Raw genomic sequence first — 19,714 nt, forward strand, 5'->3', positions numbered from 1 at the left:
ATTTTCTCTTGATGCCTGGACTAAATGATCCCTTCACTCCTGTTTGGGAATTGAGTCTTTTACTACTACTACTAAAGTGTAAAATTAAAGTCTGTAATCTGTCCTCCCCCTCCCCCCTCAGCTTGATGGACATAAAACTTTTACGCACCCAGACTCACGTGCTATTATTTATATCGTAATGTGCTCTATAACCACATAATTTGTCATTGGGGGCATTAAAAACGGGAGGGGGGTTAAAAGAATAGATCTAAATTAAATATATATATGTATTTTTCAGTTCACTGGATGGGAGTCCCAGCGTTTTTCAGATGGCTTTCACGAAAATATCCATCTCTAATTGTTGACTGTGTTGAGGAAAAGGTAATCTGTGATGTATTCACGTCACAAATTGACATCCTCGTTTTTTTATTGTTCGCGCCTTTACATTTTAGCCTCGTAATGCGAAAGGAGAAAGAATCCCAGTTGACATTCGCGAGGCCAATCCAAACAACACGGAGTTTGACAACCTGTATTTGGATATGAACGGAATTATACATCCATGTTGCCACCCTGAAGACAAGTACGTCCAAATAACAAAGCCTCAATTCGATATTTGAATCAATTTTTTAAATTAGTTTTGTTCATTGGGTTTCGAATCAACCGACTGTTTTTTAAGTTTGATTCGTTTCCTCTCATTCTATTTCAGTAAATTGTTGTTGTGGATTTTCAGCTCGTAGCTGAGGGGACTTTATCCCTATTGGCATCATTAAAACAATGTCCTGTTGTTTCTGCATTTGTTATTATCGCAAGCTATTTGACCCGTGCAGATGTTGGTTTCTGAAAAAAAATTCATTGATAAATTTCCACATGATATCCAGAAATATTTGCACAAATTTCCACAAATATTTGCACGTGAAATGCAGTGGTCTAGCCGCAGCGAAAGATTGGACCGAAGACTTCAGCTGCAAAAACTGCTCTGAGATTACCGCAGCCACCGAAACAGCAATCGCAACGCCGGCACCACACAACGCTTTGACCGTTCCCGACACTGCACTCATAGATCCTGCAACATCGCACGCCCCCGAACGTTCCGTCGCCGCAGCATCGAATAATTTTTGGGACCACTTCCAGCCTCATCACGCGGTAACAGTGCGCGAAATATACCGCGAGGTCGTCACTTGGAAGCCCTCGTTCTTCACGCTCGGTAAGAACAAGACAGGGGAACAGTTCGCCGAAGCCCTTCACAGTGTCCTCTCCCCGATTGCCGTAAACACGGATAGATCCGATATAACCCTCAGTCGAACAAAGAATACGGACGATGGATCGAACAATAAGACCATCAAGCGTAGACTGCAAGCATGGTACAGCTGCAACTTCTCAGAACTGTTCTGTGAAGCGAAGGCAATCCAAATGAGAATGAATTCAAGGAACAAACAGCAGCACTCTGACCTCAAGATGTTCAACGATTTCATGTCTCGTGGTAAGATCAGTAATGCTATTCGCGTTCTTTCGGATGAGCACAAAGGCGGCGTGCTCGCACCTACCGATCTCATAGACGGTAGACCGGTCCTCGAGATTTTACGCGACAAACATCCTGAAGGTCAACCCTTGGAGCCCAACTGCATTCAGAGCGAACATCCACGCACGCTTCCTTACCACCCCGCTGTCTTCGACAAAATCAATGCCAGGCTCGTCCGAAAGCATGCAATGAACACTCATGGCAGTGCCGGGCCTTCAGGTCTCGATGCCGATGACTGGCGTAGACTACTTTCTGCTTTCGGGCAAACCTCCACGAACCTGTGCAAGCTTGTTGCCAAGTTTGCTAAGAGGCTGGCCACGTCCATAATACCACCGGATGATTTGATTACATACAATGGTTGTCGACTAGTGGCTCTGGATAAATGTCCAGGTGTGAGACCTATTGGTATTGGTGAAGTAATGCGTCGCATCACCGGACGCATAATCGTCGACTGCATCAGGCAAGATCTAACATCCCTCGGTGGAAACATGCAACTGTGCCTGGGCCAGAAATGTGGCATAGAACATGCCATACATTCGCTTCGCCACAGTTTTGATGATCCCGAAAACGAAGCAATTCTTCTAATTGATGCCAAAAACGCTTTTAACGTGCTCAATAGACGAACAGCATTAGAGAACGTGAAAGCCTTATGCCCATCTTTGCATGTTGCCTTACAGAATTCCTATAGCCACCCGTCTCATCTCTACATCGGTAAGTCGACCATACTGTCTCAGGAAGGTACGACACAAGGCGATCACCTTGCGATGGCAATGTATGGAATCGCAATCCTACCCCTAATAACAAGACTTCATAATGACTCTTTGACACAAAAATGGTATGCTGATGATGGTAGCGTCGTTGGTAAGCTAAAAGATATCAGGGTACTCTTCGACAAGCTCACTGAGCTTGGTCCCAAGTATGGATATCTTGTCAATGCTCCGAAGTGTCAGTTGATAATTAAGCCAGGAGGCGAGCGCCAAGCGTCAACTGTGTTTGCAGGCACAAATGTGGAAATCACGCAGGGCGCTCGAGTCCTGGGATCAGTTATCGGAAGCTCTGAGGCCAGTAAAAATTTCCTGAAAGATGCAGAAACTAAATACACAAAAAGTTTAGACAGACTTGGTCAATTTGCTCTCACCTCTCCCCAGAATGCCTATGCATGTTTGACGAAGGGGGTTCAACAGAAGTTGAGCTTCCTCTCGCGTACTACACCTTCCATGGACGGGGTTCTGGACAAGGTGGAGGAGCGGCTTGGCCGAGTCATACCGAACATCGTCGGCAAAGAAGTAATCCAAGAGGAAAGAGAACTTTTTTCTCTCCCTCTCAGAATGGGTGGGCTTAACATCGCCCTCCCACAAGATCTTCACAAAAATCTTGAGCAATCAATTGAACTCTCAAGACCATTGGCGTCATTCAATAATATTCAACAATGTGAAGTAGAACAAACCAAGATCAGCCTCAGACAGAAAGCAGACAATCAACGTGAACTCATCTCGAAAAAATCCAGAATCGAAAACAATCTACCAGAAATGAAGTATACCATCCAGCTGGCCTCGGAGAAAGGAGCATCAAGCTGGCTTAACGCGCTTCCGTTGTCAAAACATGGTTTTGACCTCACGAAGACTGAGTTCCGTGATGGAATAGCACTTCGCTACACCTGGGAAGCGAAGAACACGCCAGCCATATGCCCATGCGGGAAAGAATTCAGCCTCACCCATGCCCTCCATTGCGCTAAAGGTGGTTATACGCACCTACGACACAACGAAATTAGAGATGTGTTTGCAAACCTGATGGATGACGTTTGCCACGATGTACAGATAGAGCCAAAACTTCAGTCGCTCGATGGAGAAATCTTCTCGAGTAATTCCACCACCACTGATGATGACGCTCGACTGGACATCAAGGCAAACGGTCTGTGGGGCTCCCGCTTTAATCGCACTTTCTTCGATGTGAAGATTTTCAACCCTCATGCGAAGAGCTGCCCTAAGACCATAAAAGATGCATACAAATATCACGAGAGCATCAAGCGAAATAAGTACGAAGAGCGAATCCGCGAAACCGAACACAGCAGCTTCAATGCACTGGTTTTTGCTTGTTCGGGTGGTGCAGGCCCATCAGCATCGCGCGTTATGAAACAACTCGCAACCAAGATCAGCGAAAAACGCGGAGAGCCGTACGCCGACACTATAAGCTACATCCGAACGAAAATCAGCTTCGCACTTCTGAGGAGCTGCGTTCTCTGCTTGAGGGGATGTCGTGCCCTCAAGCCTCGTGTTCTCAGTGAGACTTCGATTAGCGCCGTCGTGGAGGAGGGAAGGCTGCACTGAGTGTTTGGCTGCTTATCCTTTTTCATTTGCTTATTCCTTGATGTTCCATTTTTATTTTAATCCTTCCATTCTATTTCCCTATGTGTGCTATATATATATAGGTGCTTTCCTCTCCACTTGTTATTTATTTTTGTGACTGGGCCGTCTTTACACTGTCTGGAGGGGAACAGCTTGGAGTGCAGCATCCGGCTACTAAGTGCTACTCATCATGCCCTATTTCTCGACCTACATCCATCGATGCCGGATGGTGTACACGGCCCTTTAAAGATGAGACATGATATCCAGAATTCGATTTTTCAGTCCTGCAGATTGACGACCATCAGGGTGCTTCGCGAGTCGATTTACTATTCTGCAAGTTCAGAACAAAAAATAATTTTATCACTTATCAGTGCGTCTGTTCGGCAGTTTGAAAACTTCATGTTGTCGACAGTCATCGTCTATAACGTCATGTAGTATCAGATCAGAATTTTCGTCATCGACCAGTTTCACAAGAAGTAAAACATCCATGAGTTGGATAAACACCGGCAACGGAAGAATGTTCAAGAGTCTCAACTGATTGATGTAGCTGGTATCTCTGACCCCAGTGATCCATTTTACAACTTTTCTTTGGAAACGCTCGATCTCAGTGAGGTCTTTTATGGACGATGACACACAGCTGAAGCCATAAAGAACTGGCAGTAAAAGCAATTTGCACAAACCAAGCCTAACTCCCATTCTCACGCCAGAGTGCAAACTCCTGCGTTGCATGTACAGAACTCGATTGGCCTTCCGAATTCTGAAATTCACATGAGGTCTCCATGAAAGGTCTTTGTTGACGGTAACTCCTAAGTCCTTCTAAGTCTTTTACCCCGAAGCTTCAACTCAGATTGATCTCCCTGAAACTCAACCTGTGCACATATGTCTATGGCGGTGTCAATTTTGTTCCGAGTCACCCATTTCTCTACTGCGTGTAGATCAGCTTGAAAGTTCCAGAAGGCTTTTCCTATTGACAGCAGTTTGAAATCGTTCAAAAAAGAAGGGGTTCTCTGAAAACAAGCGCTTCGGGGAGATCGTTGACAAAAATGCATGCATAATAGGAAGGGACCGAGGAGAGTCCTGCTGTACGCCACTCGTAATATCTAAAGTTTCTGAGCACACATTGTCCACTCCTACGCACTGCTTTCTGTATGTGAGATAGTCAAAGAGAACTTCCATTAGACAACCACCAACAACAATACTGGCAACCTTCTTCAGAAGTTCTGGGCGAGGAACTCTATCAAATACTTTGGAAAAATCTGTGTAAACAGTTACAATTTCATGTTTGCTATCACTGTCAACCGCATCGTAGACTTGATGGAGAATTTCAGCATGTTTGTCCAAACTGATTTTCTTTTTACAAAAGCGTGCTGTTTGCAAATAAATTTCACAAAGTATTGGTAGAGATTAGAGTACATACATTTTTAGAAGACTGCTAACTATGTTGAAGTGAAAAAGTTCTGTATTTTGGAGACACAGAAACTTGTTAATGTTGGATTCTCAGTTTGAATGTCTTCAATACTGAAATCTGGTTTTGGAGTAAAGACTGAGTGAAAGAATTCATTCAACTTGTTTACTTTCCAGTGGATTTCAGAACACCTCTAACATGAATTGGGACAAGCTTGAAGATTTGTTGAAGCTTTTAAGTTGTTTGGAAATGGGCTGTGTTACGCGCTTGCATAATGGACTTGAGTTTTTCTTGCTATCTTCTTTGTCTTTTCACAAGAATCCGGCACTCCATTCTCGAGCTTCGAGACTATCCGTCTCCGATAACTATTTGGTCTTCTTTGTAGACGACCTTTTTGGGTTTTCAGTCTTTTCATGATGTTTATCGTGAAGGATGTGATTCAGGGTATGAGGGACTGACGGTGTTTCGTTCGCAACGGAACAAATTTTTTTATGAAAGACGAGAGAAAGTCATAGAAGTGATCACCTGTGTTCTCATTGTTTGTAAAGCATTTCGGTTCAAGAAAGTTTGACAATAGATTTTTGTCGATGTCATCAGCACATCCAAAGCTGTGAAAGACAAGTATTGGTTTCGCTCTTAAATGAGACTTCCGACAGAGATGAATCGGTTCACAATCCGAGCAATCATAAACTACGAAAGTGTAATCTACGCTTGCACGCACTGAGCCGGTTTTGTGGAAACTCACGTTGAGAATGTTGTTCTTCGAAGTATGAATTATGATGGCTTGACAAAAGAGGTATTCTTCGAAGGTCGCTAAGACCTCTCCTTCATAGAGATCTGTACTGATCAAGGTGAGCCAGTTAGTTTCAGGAAAATCACGGTCACCACAACAATAGCAGATTTGTTTTTCGGCTGTCTTCAAAAGTTTGAAATCTTCGAGATACCTAAAATTACTGTTGCGCCGGGTTGTAGAATTACAAGATTATTATATCAATCGTTTGCAGCTTCACAGTGTATGCAATGAAAGAATAAGGGAGATCAGCTGATTGTTCCTCACGCGAGTGTTTTTGACTGCAATGAGACTACCACCATCCATGTTCTCGGCCTATCTGCTCGGATAATACTTATCTGAGCAATCATTAAATTCAGAGCTTTTGATGTTTTCATTTAACCCTGTTTCACAGAGGAAGTTGAACTCGATGTAGACAGCATTCGCATTTTGCTCAATACTCAGAAGAGCTCTCGCATTCAGATGAAGAAGGTTCAGGAATCCTAGTCAGGCCGCTAGCTGAGGAGAGTCATTGGAGAAATGCCTTTTGACATCATTAACTGCTCAAGATTTCCAATTTCTTTCTTGAAACACCTGCATCTGACAATTGTCTGCGCTTGTTCAACGATTGGTTTTCTTTGAAGGCTGTGTTTTTTGGCAATTGAGTTTGCTGAAAACACTGACTGAAATTATGACATCCAAAATTCTAGCATTTATTCCAAATCGATGTTTTTGTGTATAATGAAGAATATTACTCAAAATTTCCGTAAATTCCGTACATAAGTGTATGAAAGTTTCTGATTTATATCAATGTATTCAAATACATTGATATAGAGATCTTTACTGAACTTAAAACTGTCTAAATGCGGAATAAAAACGTTCCTAAAGTAAAGTTAAGTGGTACATTCAAAATGTCTTTAGCCTTGTTCAGTTCTTTGTTTCGTGCACCATCAAAAGATGATCTGAATTCAAAGGTGGATCAATTGAGTGTAAGTTACAATTTTGAGTTGTTAAACAATGGTCAATTGTTTCCTTCCCTCTGGAGTCAATTTTACATTTGGAATTTTGTGTCATGGTTTTTCGCATAGTTCTCCTGTTTTTTTTTGTCGTTTCCTGACCACCAAATAACTGATATGTCGTCCCCCAAAAACAAATGGTCGATTAAAGTTATAGGCAATTGAAAATTTTGAAGCTAATTGATCAAGAAACACTTTGGTCTAATTCTTCTGTGGACATGCCCCAGAAAGTAGAACAGTGCGAACCATTTGGCTACGATGATGATTTTAAACTTGTCACAACCGATCGAGCAAAACTCCAAGTCGATTTTGACAGAATACAGAAATGGCGCAAAGACAACAAGATGAAAATAATTGAACAAATGTTAACTTTTACCGATTAAGGAAAACAACAATGATTTTACGCTGAACGGCAAACAACTTGAATAAGAAATGATCAGAAAGATTTATGTATGGTAATGTCAACCAAGCTCACCGTGAAGTCTAATTTGAAAAGCTGTGCATAAAGGCCTGAAAAACCTACTACTTCCTAAAAGAAAACGGCTCTAACAAGTCTATTGTGAAAAAAAAATAAATGCATATGTGGGCTTTGCTGTTTCGGTATTAAGCTACACTTTCCGGGTCTGATTTGCAAACAAGACTGAATTGAAGAATCTTGAAGTCCAGATCAAAGCTACAAATTAGATTTTGAATGATTGGAGCACTAATTAAAAGACCAGACTGGGAGAGCTCAAGATCTCACCAATTTCAATGTGTTTCGAGCTTCATGACGTTTCTCCAGGAATTTTAATATCGATCTACCAATAGTAGTAAATTCAGAAAATTACAATGGCAAAAGCGAGACAACAGGTTTATATAGAACTACAAAAACGCACAAAAAAGGCTAGGGAGAGCTTTCGAACAAGATACAGCAATCTGTAGAACATAATTGCGAAACAGACATGTACATTAAAAAGCGAGTTCAACAAATCTCAAATAACTACTATTTACTGGAATTACTTTATCAAGAGTTATTCAGATGTAACCAGATGAGCCAGTTAGTTTCCAGAAAATCGTGGTCACCACAAACAATAACGGGTTTGTTTTTCAGCAGTCTTCAAAAGAAGTTTCAAATCTTCGGCGAGATATCTAAAATTACTGTTTTGCCGGGTTGCAGAAATAATAGAATATGATATCAGTCGTTTGCAGCTTCACAGTGCATGCAATCCAAGAATCAGGTTGGTCATCTGATAATTCGGGTATTTTTTGACAGCAATGTGATTACCAGCATGCATGTTCTTCTCGTTGTTTCTCGTCTGCTCGATTAATAGAGTAGTCATATAACAACAATTCGGAGATTTCGATATTTTCATTTAGCCATGTTTTACAAAAACAGAGGATGCTGAATTCGATGTAGACAACATTCGAAATTTTCTCTTCTTTCAATTTTCACAAGACGTCTCGTTGACGTTGAGTTGAGGCATTCGAGTTGAGTTTATGTTGCTGCTTGAAAATGTTCGAAAAGTTCGTCTTTGAATCGTAATACGAATAAAATTAAGGACAGGTTGCAAGAAAATTTGTTTGACTTCTGCAAGCACCGATCCGCAACATTATAACTTCTTGTTTTTCTTGACACCATCTACGAACTTAACGATCAAGTTGGAACTTATACCTTAGTAGTTCTTTACTTAGACTTCTCTGAGGCCTTTTACTTTGTTCACCACAACGTAATTCTTAGTAAATCGCGAAACTTCGGCATTAGTGAAAAGTTGTTCTCTCTAATTCAATCTTGTCTAAGTGATCGTCAACAAAGTGTGTGACATTCAATAACCGAGTCTCAAGTAACTGACCAGTAACTAGCGGTGTGCCTCAAGACTCAATCCTTGGGCCGCTCTTCTTTTTATTGTTCATCACTGACCTTCCATCAGGTCCAGCTACCACTAGTTTCGGATATGCAGATGACTTTAAGGCAATCGTAAAAAATCAAATAGAAATGAACCACGCCATACTAAACATCAAAAATTGGTTACATGAAAACCAGATGGAACCAAATATCAAAGAGACTCATGTTCTTAATTTCAGAGGCGAAGTATCCGCAACTTTAAACAGATCATTAAAAGTTCCATGTAGACAACAACGTGCTTTAGATCTGGGGGTCAAGAAACTTTTGAGCTGGAATGCAAAACAGAGAACGACAAAAGCAATCAAAGCCTATCGAATCAAATGTACTCTCTCGCCGTCTTGTAATCTAAGCTCGGAACTCAATGCGTATGTTGGCTACGTAATACCAGTCATAACTTTTGCGTCACAAGCATGGATGCCGTCTAGATCCAATATGCATGATATCGAAAAGGTCCAAAAACTGGCCACCAAATATATTCATTGTTCTGGTGAAGATTATAAACACAGTTCGTTAAAAGTAAATTTACTGCCCCTAAGTCGTTTTATGGAAATGCTTGATTTACTCTACTTACTTTCATTGATAAGAGTTGCCTACGATATGAATCCAGGATCAATCTGACTCAATTGAATTGACGCGCCAAGAAACTAGAGGTTAGCTCAAGATCTCCAAATTGCGGCTATAAAAAAGCCGATGAGAATTTCTTCAGAAGACCTTTTGTAACAAGTATTATACAATTATAATACAAATATTATGGTCCTACTCTCAAGAAAACTGTACAAAAGATTTATCAACAGTTTTACGAAAGAACTTGCTACGAAGAAAACAAATGCGCATGGGGGAATACTTTCAGATGTGATCATTGCAATATAATGAGCAAAGTTAGACCGAAATAAACTCTATTGACTGTGTTTTGTGGGTGAAAACTCTTGAGCCTAGCCCTAAGCACTTAACTACTACTACTGATTGGAAATGTGACCTCCGAATTCTATCAGTTATTCCAATTCGATATCTTTTTTTGCGTATGAAGAAAAGTATTCAGAATATTTAGTACAGCAATGTATGCAAATTTCTGATGATTCTCTTCGTTCACTTCTGAGTTAAGTTTTCTTATTTTTATTAAGATATTTTTTGCTAAACCTTAAACTGTCTAAATGCAGAATAGAAACATTCCTGTTTGAAAATTAGAAGTCTTACGTACAAAATGTCTGTAGCTTTGTTTAGTTCTGTGTTTCGTGCACCATCAAAATATTCGAATTCAAATGTGGATCAATTTATTTCAATTTATTTAAGTTCAATTTTTGAGTTTGATGTCAAACAATAGTCAATATTGTTTCTTTCCGGGAGTCATTTTTAATTTGGAATTTGATGTCATGGCTTTTCGCAAAGTTCACCTGTTTTTATTGTTTTCCTAACCACCAAATGTTTTTAGAAATTACATAATTGCCCCCCCCCCCCCCGCTCCAAAAAAAACAAATTATCGGTTAAAGTTATAGGGAACTGAAAATTTTGGAGCACTTCGGTTTGATCAAAAAAATTTGATCAAGAAACATTTTGGTCTAATTGTTCTCTGGACATGCCCCAGAAAGTGGAACAGTGTGAACCATTTGGCTACGCTGATAATTATAAACTCGTCACAACCGTTTCTGCAAAACTCCAAGTCGATATTGACAGAAAAATGGTACAAACACATGATGAAAATAAATAAGAACAAACGTTACTTTTTACCTATTAAAAAAGAAAATAGCTTTGATTCTACGCTCAACGCAAAAACTTGAGTCAAAAATTGATTAAAGATTTAGGTGTGGTAATATGAAAGAAATTCTGGAAATCTATTTGTGAAAGGCTGTGAATATAAGCCTTGAAGACGTACTACTTCCTGAAACAAAACGTCTCTACCAAGTCTAATCTAAGAACAAAAATGCATATGCGGGCTATGTTGTGTCGGTAATAAGCTACGCTTCCCGGGTCTGATGTGCAAACAAGACTGAATTGAAGAATTTTGAGGAAGTCCAGCTCAAAGCTACAAATTAGATTTTGAATGATTGGAGCACTAATTAAAGGACCAGACTGGGAGAGCTCAATATCTTACGAATTTCAAAGTGTTTCGAGCTTCATGACGTTTCTCAAAGAGAATTTTAATATCGATTTACCAATAGAAGTAAATTCGGAAAATTACAATAGCAAAAGCGAGACAACAGGTTTATGTAGAATTACAAAAACACGCAAAAAGGCTAGGGAGAGCTTTCGAACAAGATACAGCAATCTTTTGAACATAATTGCGAAACAGACATGTACATTAAAAAGCGAGTTCAACAAATCTCAATTAAGTAAGATCTACTGGAATTACTTTATCAAGAGTTACTCAGGTGTAATTTCTTGTTCGTGGTTTTTCATGTGCGGTTGCAGACATTGTAACCCATTCCAGAAAATCAACGGAGCTGTGAAGTGACGGGCCCAAGAACCGACAAATCAGACTGATTCAAAGCCTAAATTCTTACTACACTGGGCTGCATTTTTTAGAAAACAGATTTTTGCATCCGAAACAGATTTTTGCATCCGAGACAGATTTTTGCATCCGAAATGATTAGTATTTTCAAATTGAGGCTTTGTTTCGTCAGATCTATGTTCAATTAACTTTTCCATTAACGTTTCAGTTTTTCAGTAGAAGTTTTGATTGAGCTTTGTGGTAGGCTATTGAGCATCTTTGATACAGAGTTGTATTTGTTCAAAATTGTGCAGTTTACTAAATACGTCGTCAGAAAAATCTCCAGATATGGTGGTAACTTTTCCGTTCAGGGGAATGTGTCAATATCATTTAAAAGCCAGAGATGAGTTTTATTGATTATTTTATCCAAAATTTAAATTTGACCTTTTTAGTAGTGCCACTAATTAGACAAATCGTTCATGATCATTCTTCTTTTTTGTTTACGAAAAAGTAGTTAGTAAAAGTTCAATGTAAAAAAGTTATTTTACTTCATTCGCAGTTTTGTTCAAGGGTTATGAACGAAGGCAAGGAAATGATTGGTTTTTAGAGTCAACATTGTTCTGCATGCCTCTACTTATAAGGTGAAGGCTATAGCTGCAAATGGTTTTTAAGTTTGATCTTCATATTTGAGTCAGTTTCAGTCCAATGATAACATTGATCAAAAAGTTCAACGACACTGAATAATTTTATTGAAATCTCAGCGAAACTGCTCTTTTGTGACCTGCCCAAGATTTTTTTCATTGTTTAGTTATATTATGTAGTGACATCTCTGAGATCTGGAAAGGTTACCCCTGAATTTAAGATTCTTAGGTCTTTCGAGGCACCAGGAATATTTTTTGGAATGAATTGGGTGTAATTTTACTGGCTGTTTTCGTTGTTTTGAATAATGTAGTTTTCTATTTTTCTCTGGCATAGATTGGAAATAATTTCTTCTAGTTTTAAGTTTTGTTTAATTGCTCTCAAACGATGCTTGTAGCATTTATATTAGTCCGGTGGTCTTGATGCAATTTTTTGCTTGACCGATCTATCGTCTGACCCATTTGACTTTTTGTCCTCAAAAACGGGATAAAGAGGTAGCACAAGGAGGGCATTAAGTGGCCGAGCAGCTCTCTTAGAGCCTTACGCTTTGCTGGTCTCCAAGTGTGTGATTCACCGAAACTGTTTGAGGAGATAATTTCAAGGTGTCTCCTCATCACTTGACGCCCCCGTCCCCTCACTCCGCTCTCCCCACCTGATGCATACCTAAGCCAGTCGTTTGAGTCTTAGTCGGTTATGTCTAATATGTTTTGGTCATTCTTCCATCGAATGATTCAAAATATTTTCTTTAAAAAATAGGCGCATTTCTTCAATTGGGTTTTGTTGAGTGTTTTCTTTTTTATTGGGTTTGGCGTCAGTGTGATTGTAAAAATTATGGTGCAAATTTCTTCCGATTATATTTTTGTTTCTTGTTGCCCGTGATAAATGATTTATTGCTTTCGTTGAAATTTTTAGAGTATCTTTGACATTAGCCGTTTGTAATTTAGCACGTAGCTACAGTCAAACTACCTGGTGCCTGGAAAGATGCCGTTGGCTTTCAAAAGCTACATGGAAAGATACCCTTTGCTTCTCGAATGATGAGATCTTGTTAAATCTGAAATTTCGAAAAGAAATGACTGATTTTAAAATCAGCACAGCATTTGTTTGTATGAGATCAGAAGACGGTTTCCTCGAATACAAGTAGTACTATTTCAGGGCGCCTCCGAAAGATGAAGATGAAATGATGGTTCGAATATTCGAGGCCATTGACCGTCTAATGGCAATTGTTAGACCTAGGAAGTTGCTTTACATGGCCATAGACGGGCCAGCTCCAAGAGCCAAGATGAACCAACAAAGATCCAGAAGATTCAGAGCTTCCAAGGAGAGCGGAGAGTTGAAAGCTTTAAAGGAGAAAATTAGATCAGAATTGGCGGCGAAGGGAATTGTAATAGAAGAAAAGAAAAAGTCAGGACATTTTGACAGTAACTGTATCACTCCTGTAAGTTTGAATAATTTCAGGTAATTAATTTCTCTGTAGAAAAGCAATTATTGTAAACGTGTGTGTCTTTTTTAAGCAAAATTTTTGCTTGACCGTTTTGACTTTCGAGTGACTTTTACGCCCTTGACTTTTTGAGTTTCGCCTGATCTAAAATTCTCTCTCAAGCACAATTTCAAGCAGCTGAACTCAATTGGCGGCAAATGTGGTTAATTGAAGCCCACTTTTGAAATTCTTAGTCCAATTTAAGATCCCCCCCCCCGACTGAAGCAGGCTGCAATTGATTAGAGCTCCCACTAGTTGTTCGAGAGCAATTCTTCCGACGTTTAGTGGGTTATGTTTATTTTTTTCGTCATCTACGGCCGACAATCATATGCTTAGCTAGCTAAGTGGTCAAATAACGTTTAGTGCCCCCATTTGTAGATTATATACTAATTTAGTCCAAATGTGGACTAAAATTTGAAAAACCTCATTATTGTATTTTTTTTGAAGCTCTATGCATTTATGTAGATGGATTGTTTCAGCACGTGCTCTCAAACTAAGTTTGTTGCAATTATATTATTCCTGCCGGCCTTTTTTTTAATACGATTTTTTGCTTGACCGATTTTTTGTCTGACTCATTTGGTTTTCGTCCTCAAAAACGGGATGAGCAAGTAGCACCAATCGGGCATGTTCTTTTAGAGCCCTTCAGCTCACTAGTCTCCAAGCATGCGACTCGCAGAAACTGTTTTTGAGACTTCTACTTATGGTGTGATGGGGGGTTCTTATAGGTTGACACCCCCCCCCCACATCAGGCCCCCTCTCACTTCACCCCAATCTCCACCCCTGCACAGGCCGTAAGTGGCCCGTGCAGCCAAAACCCCCCTCCCACCGTTGCCCACCCCCCACCGTTGCCCACCCCCCATCACCCCCCCCCCCCCAGAGCACAACCCCTCACATCACGCCCCTTCAAATAAGCTAAAGCTAGCCTCACTAAACCGTGGCTGGCTACTGACGAAGCCAGCCGGTCGTTTAAGAGCAATACGCGCGTAGTTAGTCGGTTATGTTCAAATGTATCGGAGAAACGGTGGAGTGGGCGGGTCTTGAAACTTTTCTAGACCTTGGCCGCATCCGGGATGGATCCAATTGTTCTTAGTTCTCGTTTTGTGTCTAAATGAAATCCGATAATAAAGTTAGTTGTTTCATTGGACTCCTATCTGCCCTGAAATTTCCGAGAAGAAGACTTGTCGGGCTATTTTTGATTGCTCTTGAACGAAGTTCATAGCAAGTACTGTAAACGTGTTTGTCTCTTTTATACAATTTTTTGCAAGATCATTTTGCGCTTTTCTTCTAGAACCTTCTTTGACTTCTCAAGTGACTTTTTCACGCTTTCGAGTGACATTTTTGAGTGATCTCTATTGCTCTCACTCCGAACTAAAGCTTGCTGCTAAAATAAAATCGATGGAGCATAGGAAGAAGAAGGGCCTGATAGCCGAGTGTCAGTGCTTCTGGTTAGGGAGAGGGAGGCCAATTGTTCGAATCCCGGCGTGGTAAACTATTTTTGCACCCTTAAAGAAAAATCTATCTAGGCTACAGCCCCTGAATTAAATTGCCTCGCCTGTCGTTCAAGAGCAATTTTTCCGAAATTAGCTGATTTACGTTTTATAGCCGCTGTCAGCCTGTCAAAAGCTATTATTTATGCGCTGTCCTTTTTTTACATTTCAAAGAATTGGAGTGCTGTCTTTTTTAAGACTCGAATGGTTTTCTGTTTTCAAGACGCGAAGTGGTTGAATGGTTTTCTGTTTTCTGGTTTTCTGATAAGTGACCGAGCAAAAAAACCGGAAGTTCAGGGAGTGAATAAAGTTTGAAAAAATTAAATCAGTGAACAAATGCGAAGAGCGGAGAAATGAGAGAGTGGTTCGTTTGTTCATGCTTTTTTTGAAACAGAGTGAGAAATGTAAGTGTGAAAAAATTTCCGCTAAGCGAGCAAATTTTTTCGCGTGCGGCTTTTTCCAGCTATTTTTTGTTTTCGGAATTTCTATGTTTTCTAAAAGGTTCTCTCAGACTATAGTTGTAATTTTCAGGTTGTTTTGATAGCGTTTCAAAGGTTTGTGATAATTGAAGGGAATTTTAAGCTAGTTTGATTGTTTTTCAACTAATTTGGGGTTTTAAGGCCATTGTAGCATTTTTTAGCGCATTATTGTTTCTTATTGCTTTTACTTGTAACGGAATATAAGCTTATTGCTTGTTTTAATTACAAATTGGTTCTTTATTACCAAGCATTATTTTTGTTGAATTTTAACAATAATTCGCTTAAAATTTTTCTTAATTTCTTAGTGTTTGTTTTATTTTAAAATTAGAGACGTTTTTGTGCTTATTCTGGCTTGTCCGAATTTTTGTGTGCAATTAAGTTGTCTTGATTACTTGAAATATTGATTTCATTTTGTATTTGTTATTTTACAAATTGAAAAAGCAATTGAATTTTTGTTTTTTTTTTAGTCAAATCACTTTTTGGTAATTTTTATTTCAATTAAATTAGTATTTTCTCTTTTTTGATGCTCACTACCATCAGAAACTAGTTTTTTGACAGGCTGTTTTTTTATCGAAGACATCTTCGTTTTCATAAAATTTTGGTTTTGGAATTTTGCTTTTTGGAATTCTGGTTTTTGTCGCTTTTTTTTCATAGTCTGAAAAATGGCAGTCTCCATTGACTTCTTGTTGAATACAAAAATGAAGTTGATTCATTGGTTAATCGTTTAACTAAAGATTTTGACTTTGAGATTTCGATGCCATTTGTTTTCGCAAAATTATTAGTGGATATTTTAGCTTATCCATTATTTGTTGCTTTTTTGTCGCCTCTTAATCCCAATAATAACGCGTGTCATTGAGTCTATTGTGGCTTGTTTTAATTTTTCAGTAGTTTGAACTAACTGCTAATTTTTGCAACATAAACTGTCATTGACATAGATAAAGTAATTAATTTTTTCTTTTTTTAACCGTTGTGGTGTTAGTTAAAAATGCTATCTGCCCTAAAGAGTTAATAGATGTGACGTATAAGAATTTTTTATTACATGGTTATATTTTTGTTCCATTTCACTACCATTAGTTATACGAATTAAAGACATTCTTTTTTGTTTGCTTATGTAGCGTCATACGACTCGTTGACTATCAGTGGCTCTTTTTCCCATAAATATTTTTCTTTTAGGTCACTAGTCGATCCAGTTCTCTGCATTGAAATTCAAGACTGTTCCTGCTGTTTTTAGGTCCTCGGTAGTTTGTTGCGACCTGTGACGTCACGCTCACTGCGATTCAGCTCTTGAATTTTTGTGTGCAATTTCCTCGACTGTCCTTTGAGTCTGACGTCTTTTTCCCTCGTTGGTTTCATTTTAATGAATAATAGTGTTGTCACTCATTCTCACAATACTCTTGGGTACTTAAATTTAAATATTCAGGGCAACTTGTGATATCAATCTAATGGAAGTTTATTTTTATTGCTCATACAAAGTTTATAGCAATTATTTTAGTCCAGGTTTTCTTTTTAATACGATTTTTCTTGTAACCGAGTTTAACTCCACTCACCCTCATCCCACGCGTTCACCTTCCTTCCAGCTCGTCCACGCCCATCTACATAATTCCACCCGTAACACTGCAGGTTCGATCCTTCAACTCTCCCCCCCCCCCCCCATAAATCTTAAGCTAGCCTCCCTAAGCTGCGGCTAGCTACTGACGAAGTCAACCTCTCCCCAGTCCTTAGAGAGCAACTTGCCCGACGTCAGTCAGTTATGCCTGTGTTTAATGGGGGCGTACAAGAGCAATCTATTAATGTTGGACAAATCCGGCAAATATAAAATATTATGGATTGATAAATGAAAAGTTTTATTTGGTTTTTTAACGTCTTATTGCAATGTTTTTGTGCGACTAGGGCTGCAAAGCATTCGCAGCTTTTTTGCAATCCAATCTAGCAGCTATGTTCATTGTCTTTTCATAAAATTAGCTTGAACTTTTGGCCTGTGTAATTCAAATAAATTTACTTTTGCAACAGGCCGCAAAAATTTCAGTTAACTTATTTGTCTTACCCTGGCCAGAATTTCAAGCTAATTTTATGACAAGACAATGAACGTAGCTAGTAGATGGCAAAAAAGCTTTGATTGCTGGAACTTTTGGCCATTGTAAGACAAATATTTAACTGAAAAGTTTTGCGGCCTGCTGCAAAAGTGAAGACAGAATTTAAAGACTGAACATTGCAAAAATTCCAAAAATATTGCTTTAATCCGAAATTGGAAAGAAATTTTAATCAACAGTTTTGACTGATCATCCATTCGGTGAACAGACAAAACAGTCCCAGAGAAAACAGTCACGAATAGCAAATATTCTCAGACGAAGCAGTCCCAGACAACATAGTCACAAGAAAGCAGGCAAAATAGTCTCAGACCAAATAATCCCAATGAAATATAGGGTTAAACATGAGCACACCGATTAACAAAGAAACCTCTTAAGTTATTCATATGATTGTACTTAATTTTTACAAATATTAAGCTGATTGCAGTTTAGTTTTTGCCGCATTGTGTATGTTGGAACAAGTTTTTGGTTTAATCGTAATTCATATCAATTAAAAACAAAGAATTCGGAACCTTAACTGATAGATTATTTTTGGGATCTTTTCAACAATTTTCCTTATTTTTTTTACCTAGTAGATAATTCCCCCTTGGTACCTAGTAGAGAATGCCCCTTTCTGTGCTATACTCCACCATATTTTTTGGCCTGCATTTTAGTGGCCGAATACAAGTTGAAGCGCATTTGCGGACCGCTGTTCACGGCCATGCCTCTCATGCGCTGTAGGATGTAATCCGGAAATCGCTGGTCGGTTATCGCGGCGACGCGCCGTAAAGTGCGCTCACCGACTCAAGTGGGAAAGTCTTCTCGCTTTGTTTTCCAATTCGGCTAATTGCCATAGCAAGGCGAATTTTATTCTATTCAGTTTAACATAGTATGCGCAATCGTGGAAAGTGTCAAAAGGGGCAATTATTGAAAGGATCCTAAGTTTGTTTATTGCTTGTAAATTATGTTTACAATTGTTTTGATATTTATTCGGGACTGTTTTGTCTGAGACTGATTTGTCCGGACACTCCTCCATGTCATTATAACCTAAAATTGAAATCGGTTTTGTTCGAAATATTTGAGGGAACTGAGTTTATGGACAGACTAGCCGTGTGTCTACGCTACTATGTGCATGATAGAATGGAGACAGATCCTGGTTGGGCTAAGATTCAAGTGGTCCTCTCTGACGCTCAAGTACCAGGAGAAGGAGAACACAAGGTTGGCCATGTTGACAAAAAATTCATTAAGCTTCAGTTTTGACGTTAGTTTCTGAATGTTTGGAACTGTTTCTTCCCCGATGGTCATATTCTACCAGGTTGGATTCAAAGAAAGAATTTGAATTTTTCTGAAATTTCTGGATTATAAAATCACTAGAACGGCAAAACGTCTCAATCCGCGCTTTAATCTACATTACAACGTGAGTGGTGATACTCACAGTTTTGAAATTAGATTCAGTTTTTCTGGTTAATTAGACACTTTGCTGCTTGTGCAGATCATGGACTACATTCGACGACAGAGAGCTCAGCCGGACCACGATCCCAACACTCACCACTGTCTCTGTGGAGCAGATGCAGACCTGATCATGCTGGGACTAGCCACACATGAGCCACATTTCACAATTATCAGGGAGGAGTTCAAACCTAACAAGCCGCGACCTTGTGAACTCTGCGGACAAGTTGGTTAGTTTACAATGAATGGTGCTTACTCTGAAGTATTGAGTTTTTGAAAGAGAAATGAGACAGGCTGAATTTTATTAATTAATCTCGAACGAAGTTTGAAGCAATTATTGGAAACGTGTTGGTCTTTTTACGCAAAATTTTTTCTTGACTGTTTGACTTTTCTAGTGACTTTTACGCCCTTGTCTTCGTTTTTTGTGATCTAAATTTCTCTCCCATTCACAAGTGTCAGCAGCTGAACTCAATTGGCGGCAGTTCCCTACTGAAAGTTCTGGGAAATTGGAGTACACTGAACGGCAAAAGTATGTTAGAACCCCCTATTTTTACGAATTAAAAATTCAATTTTTGAGGCAATACTACTCCAACTCTGAATCAATTTTCAAAAACAATTTATACACCATTGATCGCCTACACTAGGATATTCATATAAAACGCAACGCCAACTAGAAAACCCACTCTAAAGTTGAAGAACTTCATCCAAGTTGCACAGTAAAAAGAAAGTTGCGACGAAATCACACGTCGCAAACTTTTCTCTCTAATGCTTAACGCA

At 39.2% G+C, this 19,714-nt stretch overlaps 1 protein-coding gene across 1 annotated transcript in view; it reads left to right on the plus strand.

Moving 5' to 3' along the window:
- Nucleotides 1-266: 266 nt before the first annotated feature.
- Nucleotides 267-19,714, plus strand: part of LOC142352030 (5'-3' exoribonuclease 2-like) — a 93,260-nt gene continuing 73,812 nt past the window's right edge. The window contains exons 1-5 of the mRNA XM_075404370.1: nt 267-360; nt 432-559; nt 13,132-13,414; nt 18,572-18,706; nt 18,981-19,167. Of these exons, the coding sequence (XP_075260485.1) occupies nt 286-360; nt 432-559; nt 13,132-13,414; nt 18,572-18,706; nt 18,981-19,167 (808 nt within the window). The 5' untranslated portion in view covers nt 267-285. The remainder of the gene's footprint in view (nt 361-431; nt 560-13,131; nt 13,415-18,571; nt 18,707-18,980; nt 19,168-19,714) is intronic.

The sequence above is a fragment of the Convolutriloba macropyga genome, chromosome 13 (assembly GCF_964194025.1).
Source record: "Convolutriloba macropyga chromosome 13, txConMacr16.3, whole genome shotgun sequence".
Taxonomy (NCBI): domain Eukaryota; kingdom Metazoa; phylum Xenacoelomorpha; order Acoela; family Convolutidae; genus Convolutriloba; species Convolutriloba macropyga.